General features: G+C 34.9%; 1 protein-coding gene across 7 annotated transcripts; it reads left to right on the top strand.

The window, feature by feature from the left end:
* Positions 1-482: 482 nt before the first annotated feature.
* On the top strand, positions 483-11379 carry LOC117915728 (CBL-interacting protein kinase 32). 7 transcript variants are annotated; one of them, XM_034831392.1, is made up of 15 exons: positions 483-555; positions 3613-3847; positions 4164-4226; positions 4542-4613; positions 5629-5736; positions 5856-5936; positions 7031-7084; positions 7180-7305; positions 7388-7477; positions 8571-8693; positions 8779-8889; positions 9590-9703; positions 9808-9864; positions 9948-10022; positions 10878-11379. In XM_034831392.1, exons 2-15 carry the CDS (start codon positions 3677-3679, stop codon positions 10950-10952), a joined length of 1320 nt encoding a protein of 439 aa, XP_034687283.1. In that variant the 5' UTR covers positions 483-555; positions 3613-3676; the 3' UTR covers positions 10953-11379. The 7 variants fall into 7 exon arrangements, with proteins under 7 accessions (XP_034687283.1, XP_034687284.1, XP_034687281.1 ...); XM_034831393.1 differs by lacking the exon at positions 483-555 and adding an exon at positions 641-708; XM_034831390.1 differs by lacking the exon at positions 483-555 and adding an exon at positions 733-1189.
* The last annotated feature ends 200 nt before the right edge of the window (positions 11380-11579 follow it).

Raw genomic sequence — 11579 nt, 5'->3', positions numbered from 1 at the left:
ATGGATTGTGTAGATAGTGACTTAATCAAATAGTCAAATCATAAAACCTTGCTAGATAAAATTAATAATTTTTGAACCAGGGTATAAACTAAAAACAAATACATTAATTTACATTTTCAAAAGATTCATACCACAGATAGGAAAATCCTTGCTTCATAAAGACTTCCATGTCATACCACCAAGTCCTTTAAATATTAAGATCCAGAATGTAAGAATTTGGTTTTTTATAAATAATGAGCAGTGCAGCTGCCCACATCTAGAATGTGTGGCCACAGTTTCAGTAGAGGACAAAGAAAACATGAAAGACGTGGTCCACATCCCCTTTCAAAGCTGACAGGGTTGTTGACAGAATTTTCTTTTCCATTTTCCTTTTAAAGTATTATCACTTTTCGTATTCATTTTTCCTATGCTATACTAGTTATTGTATAGCAGTTGTTGGTAAAAATAAGTATGGGTGTGTCAAGGATTAAAGCTTAGTCTGTCTTTTGACCCATACCAAAAGCCACTGTAGACCCCCCAACCACGCTTTCTTCTTATCATCTCCATAAAGTTCAAGTATATCCTCTCTTTCTCTAATTGCGCCTTTTTAATCTATTATTAATTTTTTTAATAATTATTGTGAATCTGTGATGTTACGTATATATATGTGGTTGATTTCGCTTTGGACCTTGTCCTTGACTCTATTGTTCAGCTGTTTCGGGGATTTGGGTACAGTAGTTTTCTTCTTTTCTGCTGAAAATTTTCACTTTGGTTCTTTAAAAGTGTCAATTGAGTTGATGGGTACATGGGTTTGTGATAAAATTTGAAGATTCTTGGTCGGTTTTGTGCCTTTGGTATATTCTATTTTGGTTCTTTGGGAATTGAATGAAAATTTTGATTTTGTGTTTCTGAGGGGGAGTTGTTTTAAGGGTAAATTTGGGGGTTTTATGATGTGCTGAGCTGCTGATATTGGTGGAAATAAAGCGGGGGTTTCCAAATTCAGAAACAAGTTTTTTCCTTTTTATTGAGCTTTGTTGTCAGATTCAAAACCAAAATTTTAATTCTACTGTTGATAGCATTTTTTTGATGTTTGTGAATGGTAGTTGGTTGAGGGGATATTGTTGACTCTGATGATAAGGTTGAATTATAGTTAGAGCTGGATGCTATTGGGTGTTGCAGTGATATGGAATTTTGAGATTTTGAAGTTTGGGTAACTGTGGTTCTAGCTCTCTCTCCAATATATATTGCTCTGTTTAAGCAAATTTCTTTGCTGTTTTTCTTTTTCTTTTTTTTTTGGGTGCTTACTATTCATGCTTTTGTATGTTGTAATCCTTCTTTTGGTTCTACTTTATTCTCCTGATTCTTGCAGTATTGGTTATAATCCCTTTCCCTGTGTTTGGATCTCTGGAGAAGGGAGGGGAAAGAAGGGAAAAGGTCAAAAAAATGCTTCAGAAAGAGATCATTTTTAATCATTTCTTGTAGTTCAGAAATTTCTTTTCTTTGCTTATTCTTTATGGCCGCAACGAATACCTTGGAGTTACAAATCCTGGGATATATATAATGAATTCCATAATTGGGCACTCTAGCTAGCTGTTTGATATGAACATGGGGTGTCTGTAGTTGGCTTTTTAGGTTTTTTTTCTCGTGATCTGGTGGTAACTATTAGTGATCCTATAAGTGGGGTTATATGTGGGATTTGTTGTTTTTGTTTCTGATATTGGCCAGTATGATCTGGTCCTTTTGGTGGTGGCAATCTCATTGTCAATTGTGTTTAATGTCCATGCCTTCAGTATTCTGCTTTCTGAAAATATAACTTGCCATAATTTTCATATTTTGAACTGTGGGATTTAATCTTATTTTTAATTGATATGAATATTATATGGTAAGCGAAACTTCTAATATGGAGCAGTGATCATTCATTGGGTTTTGAGCTAAAGTGTATGCTTGCTGGATTCACTGGTGGGAGGATTATGGTGTTTGGGATGGTTGGATTGTTTAAGTTTTAACAAGTTTTCTTTTGACGGATTTCTCTTTTTATTCTTTTTTTTTTCTTTTAAGTAAAGAATTTGGCATTTTGTGTTTGGGCATCATATAGAGAAAAAGAAAGTGATGGACAATAGTCACACTACCTCTAGATTTGGTTCGAATTGTTTGATAAGTGATAGAGAATTTGTAGAAAAGTTCAGAAAATGGTGCAATCCAAGTGCAGGTGAAGTATGTTGGAGGCACCCACAAGGGCAAAAGAAAACATGAGAAAGAATAGAAAAATCAACACAAAAACAGTCCTACTTCTTATCTCCCTCCTCTCAACAATAAAGGATGGTTCTTCATGAATCTGCGATGGAGGTCATTGTGTAAACAGGAAGTGGATGCAACACCCTTTTCTTAGACTACTAGCAACTCACTGCCTCAAGGCGATCTTCTCTTATGCTACACAACTCACTGCCTTGAGACAATCTTTGCTTATGCTACACAACTCTCCTCTGGTTGTTGCCCCTATTGAGCCCATCTAAATATCCATTTCCCAATCCATCCCTCTTTTCTGAACAAACCACCTGCCAGCTGAAGATTATAATTTCAAACCAAATCTTTAAAACTTTTGGACTTTCTTTTCTGTTTATTTGTTTTTTTTTTTTTTTTTTTTTTTTTTTTTTTGTTTTTTGGTGCAACAAATTTGTTTCCTGATTTTCATTTTTCCTAACTTTTAAAGTTGTGGCATGATAGGAACATTTTATTTGGTGATTGAAAAACTTCCTCTCTTCTCTTTTGCCATGTGTTTTTATGAATTTTCTTGAAGACAATCACCACAACACAAGATGTAACTTGGGTTAATCAATCTACTTTGGGGGCATTTCAACACTGCATGGAATTGAAATCATTCCTTCTTTTTTGGAATTAGTGCTTGAAATAAGTTATTTTGTTACAAACAGATGCATATTAAAATTGTGTTTAAGGTTTGGAGAAACAACAGAGTTATTTATGTCAATAGCTCCTTCATTTTTATTTTAGAAATCTATGAGAAATTTGAGCAGAAATTTCAAAGGCAAGAGGGTCAAAACCCTCTTTATACTTTATATTTGATAATTCAATATAGATGGCCATTCCTTATTATGAATTCATATACTTTATAATACTAGTGGCCACACACATGATGGGATAATTTTGAGATACGTGTGAAATAGGACTTTTAACATTTGGGCACAACAAAGAAAGAGGTTTGTGTATCCTCAACTTATCAATATATCCCTAATGCTTTCTAATACTTAGAATTTGGATTCTTTTGGGTGAAAGTGGCAACTTTGCTGATTGAAAAACCACCATGGAGTTCTCTTTATTAATAAGCATCCATAAAAATCTTTTTCAAAACTTAAATAGCTATATGTACAGATATTTAGTGTAATTTATTAGTTTTAAAGCTCCTATTATTCAAGCTTTCACTCTGTATTATACTCAAGCATCTCAGTACTTACGTCTAAGTTCAATCGGGTTATCTATCCAGATACAGCTTTTACACTTTTGTCCTCGTGAAAGTTTACATATGCTGATGCTCACAATACCCATATATTTTAGATTTCCTTAAATTATCTGTCTATAAGTTGGGCCCCAGGACTTATATCTGCATATGCATTACAGGTAGAGCCTTTTAAGAAGTATATAGACCTGCTAAAGTATAAGAAGGATTCATCTGCAATCAGGAATGAATCCACCTAAAGTCAAGCGTCGAGTTGGGAAATATGAGGTGGGAAGGACAATTGGGGAGGGTACATTTGCGAAAGTCAAGTTTGCAAGGAATTCTGAGACTGGGGAACCGGTTGCTATAAAGATCCTGGACAAAGAGAAGGTTCTGAAACACAAAATGGCTGAACAGGTATCTTTTTGGTGGCTCTATGATTATAAATCTTTTTTGTGTATTTAGATGTTGGAAATGTTCTCTATTTGTGTAGCTAGACTGATTTCTTAGTTAATTTCCCGTGTTATTGTGAAAATCTTCTACATGTTGTGTACCATTCATTGTTCTTTAGACCTAGTTTTACATTTTGTGAGGCTTGTTATGCGATATAAAAAGGAAAGTAATATTTCAACACACCAATGCAGCTTATGGGTTTTGTATTTTGGACTATTATCAAATGATCTTTTAACAATTGTATTGGGTTTCTTATATGTTTTCATTGGAATTTTTGCAGATAAAGCGGGAAGTAGCAACAATGAAACTAATAAAGCATCCAAATGTTGTTCGCTTATATGAGGTAGCTCTCTCTCTTTCTCTCTGCATAGTTGCATGTGAGCATATTCTCTGTGTGTGCACATGCATGTGGGCTGGAGCTATATATCTCAGCATAATTTTGGCATCAAGGTTGTTTGTTATTATTGTTCTTCTTCTTCACCTTCTTCTTCTTCTTATTATTTTTATTATTGTCTGATTTGTTGCTGTATATATCAATCCTGACTTTGCTAGTTTCCTCCAATTTTTTTTCCTCAAAGAATGCAGATGGAATGCTAAATTCTTTTATTTTTCTTCGCTTTTATTTTTTAAAATTTTTTTTTCTTGTTTTTGTTTTCAGGTAATGGGGAGCAAGACAAAGATATTCATTGTTTTAGAGTTTGTTACTGGGGGAGAGCTCTTTGACAAAATTGTACGTCAGGAATTCTATGCTCATTTATCTTCTCATTATTGTTATAATTTTAGGGGCTTTGAGATGCAAATTACAAAAAAAAAAAAAAAATATAAGAAGGAATCCTCAACTGCATAATCATATTCCACGAGTCAGTTTTACCTAGGGTCATGTCCTCCACTAAATTAAAGATTACCATGATTTTTCTCACAGCTTAGACCTAAGTTATATACTTCCATCTCTTGCAACTTGTAAGCACCATGTAAGTTGTTATATTGCTTATCAATTCCAACGCTTAGATGTCTTAATTCATGAATTTTGTGCTATTTGAATGCCATTGGTGTCACTTCTAGTTCCAAGGTAGGGTATATAGGGGCCTTAGGCCCCTAAAAGTTCTGAAAATTTCTTTATTAGGATTTATAATTTGCAGTTGAACTCTAGAATTGTGGTTCTCTCCCTCCCTCTATAATGGGATATTCATACAAGAACAATGTTTTCAGCATGACCCAAGAAAATATGTGAGTCGCAATTCAAAAGCCCTAAACATAGTCACTTTACCCTTCGGTTTTCCCTCAGTTTTACGGCATACTATACATGATTGACTTTGTAGATTGGTTATGATTGTATTGAAAGAGTTGTTTTTTGTGATCTATCTTTTGTGACATTGCCATTTGGTGCCTCATTTATATATCTTGTTTAGTTTGGTCCTCTGTTTCTTTTGCCTTATAGATAAAACTTGATCGCCTATCAATATATATATATATATATATATATATATATATATATATATACATATATATATTTATTTATTTATTATACAAGAGATAAACAAAAAGAAGGGGAAGAAAAAAAAGAGGCCACCCGAAAGGAGAAATTCCTGGGTTTGCCATTGAATGGACTTCTATATGTATAGATATACTGAGTGTTTAGACAGTCTGTAACTAGGGATGAATTTTAATGATCGAAAATTTTAATTTACATAGTCTGATAATTCAAGAAGCTCATAAATTTGTGTGAATGGCCTTTTGTTGTGAAGGTAAACCATGGGCGAATGAGGGAGGATGAAGCAAGAAGGTATTTCCAGCAGCTTATTAATGCTGTTGATTATTGTCACAGTAGGGGTGTCTACCACAGAGACTTAAAGGTAATTTTGGCAATTTTTTTCACACCTTGAACTGTTATGTGAACATATAATTTGACATAAGTTTTGCTGGATGACTGAATAGCTTCTTTTCTTCCTTATTTTCTTGGTTCTTGTTGCAGCCAGAAAATCTGCTGTTGGATGCTTATGGAAACCTCAAAGTTTCTGATTTTGGATTAAGTGCATTGTCCCAACAAGTCAGGGTAATTGTTAAATTATGACTTCTGAGTTTACAAAGCCTCCAATATGTTTCTTAGTTCATCTTTAATTGTTAATATTATTTTGTTGTGGCCAAGTGCCTTTCCATGTACAATTTGCCATTAAAAGATAGTGGATCATCTTAAAGGATGGAAGTTTTTTCCCCCAAATAATCACATTTCTTAGAAATGAACCATTTATTCATCAATGGAAAATTTCTTGGATCTGAATTGATCAACCCTAAAATCATTACACTAAAAAAAAGGAAACAATCTATTCCCAATTATAAAGCTGGTTTGAGATTTTTACTTCAGATCACAAATGCATGGGCTAACTGCTGGGAACTCCAAATTACTCCATTCCTTAGCCCTGGATTGAATAGGGTACATGCATTCTACCCTAGGTTTCTCTAAATGTATCGCAGCGAAATAACAAGGCATGAATCTAAAATCTGTTACATCACATTATGCTTTCCAAAGCTCTATCCCAACACAAACAGTTCCATTTTCAGAAACAAACCACAACCAAATAGATGGTTAGTAGTTTCATTACATGTTGCATGGGTTTAGGTATGAGTGTCGCATGCAAGTATGTGTCTAAATGTATAGATGAAATTGAAGGATCTAGGTATAAATAGGTTTCATTAACCCATTACGAAGACAATTCTAATCTACATATAACGAGGAAAAAAAAAACAAAAAGGAAAGCAATCAATTATTAAAAAAATTTATGCCCGTTTGGGCGTTGCCCAATGGTAAGGGCCAGTGATAGGATGTGTAGCAAAGGTGCAGTGTCTCAGATTCCACTTGTGCCATTGAGAATCCCTATATTACCTGGTGTTGGTTGTGGTAGGTGCGATCATCACCCCAAGGTTTGGGTTCCCGTGGGGAGTCTAAAGGGATTTGTCATGGAAGGTTCCTTGGTTATCAACAGAAGGGAAAAAAAAAAGAAAGAAAACTATGACCAAAAGACTGCTCTAATTACATGAACTTCATGCAGTCTCTTTTTCCTTCTTTCTATATACATCTAATTTGGTGTGTCCTATGGTGTCTCTTAAGAGGGTTTGGAATTAACTTTTACAGTGATGTTTATTTGGCAGGATGATGGCCTGCTTCACACTACCTGTGGAACTCCAAACTATGTTGCCCCTGAGGTGCAGACAGCTGTTGGATTATGACTTCCCACATTTATGCCTCTTTTTCCCTGTTAATGCACAGGTTTGAAATAATGTGCTGTCTTGCTGTTCAGGTCCTTAATGACAGAGGCTATGATGGTGCAACTGCAGACTTGTGGTCCTGTGGTGTTATACTCTTTGTATTGCTTGCAGGGTACTTGCCTTTTGATGATTCTAATCTTATGATCCTATATAAAAAAGTGAGCATTTTATTAATTTTGCAGCAGACTTCTCCTATTCTTCTCCATCTTTTTCTGTTAAGTTCACTATCTCTTTATGCAGATATCAGCTGCAGAATTTACTTGTCCACATTGGCTCTCTTTCGGTGCTATGAAATTGATAACTCGCATTTTGGATCCCAACCCTATGACTGTAAGCATTTATACTTTTTCATATTCTGTTAATAAGCTGATGGTTTTAGTATTGATTGTACATTAGATAAGTAAAAAAATTATAGACACTAGTTTTAAAAACTCTTTTCTGGTGAATGGATGAAGTTTATACTGAAACCTGCCATTTCTACTTTGTGATGAATGGAATGAAAATAACAATGAGGCTAAGAGAGTAGTTACATGCACCATGAATGCTCATAATGATATATTCATAGAGCATCATGTAATGATAAATAGTGGCATACGAGGAATACCTTTTCTTGCTGTTTTAGTTGTGCTACATCTCAAGGTGAGATATCAGAGCTTTTCTGTTCAGAACAAGACTCAAAATCCAGCATGATGCTAGCATGTTATGCATATAAGTTGAATATGCACCTCCAATATTAATTCCTTGTTGCAATCTATAGCTACATTGCATGGATTCGGTTAATTAAGAGGATATTAATGAAAAAATTAGACAGCACCCAAAGTAAAATAGGAGTGTCTGACGAGGATCCCATACCCACACCCATGTCATGTCGTGTCAACACAGGTATGTTGGGTGAAATTGAAGGATTTGGGTATCCAATTTACGCCTGCTAAGGATCTGGTTTTTATTTCATATTTCTTATTTATATATTTCTCATATCTTGTGCGAGTTAGTTCAAGTTATCAAATCTTCAACAATTTCTTTGATGGTGAGAAATTATTTATGGAACTTTCACATGTTTCTCTAGACCTGTTGAGAGGTCGGGTTTTCAGGGTAATGGTCAACATGCTGGGATTTTGTCTGGGCACAGTATCGACAAAATTATATTATTTCATAGCCTCTAATTTATTCGACTTTTCGGCTTTACTCTTAAACAAATGGATTTATCTAAATTAATTAAGTCAAATTATTGAGAATTATCGATTTGCATGTAGAGTTCAATCTGTACTGATTGGATTGCGCCTTCCACACATTTATTGGCAATTAAAATTACATGATTTAATTTAATCACAAACTTGGTTAGTTTATTTTCTTTTATGAATAAAAAAATGATCTCATTATAATTATTTGGTTTACCTCTCTGATTTATCGCATCCTATGGCAGCGTATTACAATCCCTGAAATTCTAGAAGATGAATGGTTTAAGAAAGGTTATAAGCCCCCTGTGTTTGAGGAGAAAGGAGATGCAAACTTGGATGATGTAGAAGCTGTATTTAAAGATTCAGAAGTGAGTCAAAGATATAGTTCTGCCAAAGTGTAATGCAGTAATGACTTCAAAGAAAGTTTTGACTTGTTTGTTATTGACCTTACAGGAACATCATGTTACAGAGAAAACGGAGGAACAACCAGCAGCAATGAATGCATTTGAATTAATTTCCATGTCAAAAGGGCTCAACCTTGGGAATTTGTTTGATATAGAACAGGTTTGCATGTTAAAAAAATTTTCCTCTTTCCTTTTACCTTGGAACTTCTATATTGTATGGATTGATACATTATCAAATTGTTCATTCATGCAAAAGGAAACTGGATGTTGTGTTGAAGCTCCTTACCCATACGTAAGGAAAACAGTCTTCATATAAATCTTGTTGGCTGTTGCATATGTGCATGCCAAAGAGGTTTTGCATCTCCAGACCCCTTCTTTTGTGTTGAAGCTCCTTCCCCATATGTAAGGAAAACAGTCTTCATATAAATCCTGTTGGCTGTTGCATATTTGCATGCTAAAGAGGTTTTATCTCTCTGTACCCCTTCTTTTGGTTTAGTTTAACAATGGACTGGCAGTATCTTAAGGTGAGGCCATCTTGTGAAATATGGTAGTTATTGAACTAAACCAGGGCAGTCCAGTGGAACTGGAAACAAAATCTGCCCCCATAATTTTGCCTTTTAAAGTTATAAAAGCCACTGAATCTTATTTGTGTAGGTTTCACAAGAGACAGTAGCATCTTTTGATTTGAGTGCAGTTTGTGCCATATGATTTATATGAAATTTCATATAATTTTTGTATTTCTTCTGGCATTTATGAGAATTTGTATTGAGACTGTTTGGTTAAAGTATGAGATTTCATTTCTTTGTCGTAACTATTGCATTATCTTCTGTTTGGTTTGTTTTGTATGTCATTGCGTATAGGGATTCAAGAGAGAAACGAGGTTCACATCAAAATGCCCTGCCAATGAGATAATTCATAAGATTGAAGAAGCTGTGAAGCCTCTTGGGTTTGATGTTCACAAGAAAAACTATAAGGTGAACAAAATAAACTTGTCTACCTATGTTATTGTGATTAGAGTAGAGTACCAGTTTTTTAAGTTCTTGACTGAAAATATGGGATTTTTTGTGGTTTCTTTCAGATGAGGCTTGAAAATATGAAAGCTGGGAGAAAGGGGAACCTTAATGTGGCTACAGAGGTAAATAAAAATGAAACTTCATTAAAAATATGTAATGAGTTTATCATCATTTTCATAATATTTCTAAATTTCCTGCATACTAGGTATTTCAAGTGGCACCTTCTCTTCATATGGTTGAGGTTCGAAAAGCAAAGGGAGATACTCTGGAGTTCCATAAGGTGCACTTTCCTTGCTTATTTTGATTTTTTTTTTTTTTACTTTGTCTGTTCTTATTCATATTTTACTTTCCCCCATATCAATGTCTCAATTCAGGTTATTGTTAATGAATAGAATTTCATTAAACAGTGTTTGGCCGTGAATCAGCTAGTTTGACCGGCCATATCCATAGGGTTCCCTAGGTTGAGTTATTGAGGTGCCTGCCAGTTTTGATGTATGGGTTCAGGTTTTGGGTTGTGCCCCCTGCATGCAGGTATCAGTTCATCATAGGAAGGATCTTAGTCTAATTACCTTATCTTGTTTGGGATCAATCTCTCACACATGGTGTGTGGACATACAGGCATATGCACACACACCCACATACTGAGCACATACACATGCTCGAGACACATCAATTCTAATCCAAAATTAGCAAACATTCCCCTATGTCTCTGTGTTCACAGAGAAGAGCTTAATCCCACCAACAACACAGTGAGCCACACCCATGTACGAACACAATTCGAAACTAGAGTTAGCAAACATTTGAAAATTCATACTTGGGATCGATCTCTCACACATGGTGTGTGGACATACAGGCATATGCACACACACCCACATACTGAGCACATACACATGCTCAAGACACATCAATTCTAATCCAAAATTAGCAAACATTCCCCTATGTCTCTGTGTTCACAGAGAAGAGCTTAATCCCACCAACAACACAGCGAGCCACACCCATGTACAAACACAATTCGAAACTAGAGTTAGCAAACATTAGAATTCATACTTTGGGTGAGGCATTTCAGAAGTGACTTCTCGAGCAATGCCCTTTCCTCTGTCTTGTTGAACATTTTTACCATTGTTTTTCCATGCAGTTCTACAAAAATCTTTCGACCTGCCTTGAGGATGTGGTTTGGAAAACTGAGGATGACATGCAAGAAACGAAATAAGAATGTCCCCCACCTTGGAGGGTGGCAGAATGTCAGTCCTCTCTCAAGGTACCTGGCTAATGTTCTAGTGTTGTCATTATGAAACCATTCTTTTGTTTATGAAACCATTTTGGCCTTTTTCTTTTTTTGGGTTTTTTTGGGTTTTTTTTTTTTGTGTAGAATTTTGAGACACGTGGCTTCACTAATTGTTTTCCTGTGTTATTATCTTTGGAAAGCAAAGGGTGGTTCCCATTGAGGTGCACTGTGTAATTTGAACTCTTTTGACATTGCAATATCATTTATGGATGATGCTTGATGAGGGGGAAAAGAAAAAGAAGATATATACCCATACCCATTTGTATATTTACTTTTTGGTTCTTTTTGTTCCTCCTATATTATTTTGCTCACTTTTGAGCTGATGATATTTAATATAATTTTTTGGTTGCTATCTTGGGATTTTGGTCAAAAGTATTGGCCTTCTTTTTTTTCCTCTTTTTAGAAAAGGGCATCAATAAAGAATTTTGTGGATGATAATTCAAAAAAGAGTTTTTTTTTTTTTCTCTTTTTCTTCTTATGCTACTAGAAATGAAATTAAGGCTTTAGTGATGGTATTGATTCATCATATGTGATTTGTCATTGAAACCCTAA

The sequence above is a fragment of the Vitis riparia genome, chromosome 6, assembly GCF_004353265.1.
Source record: "Vitis riparia cultivar Riparia Gloire de Montpellier isolate 1030 chromosome 6, EGFV_Vit.rip_1.0, whole genome shotgun sequence".
NCBI lineage: Eukaryota > Viridiplantae > Streptophyta > Magnoliopsida > Vitales > Vitaceae > Vitis > Vitis riparia.
Note: the sequence above shows the minus strand (reverse complement) of the source record. Positions and strands in the feature narration are given on the sequence as shown.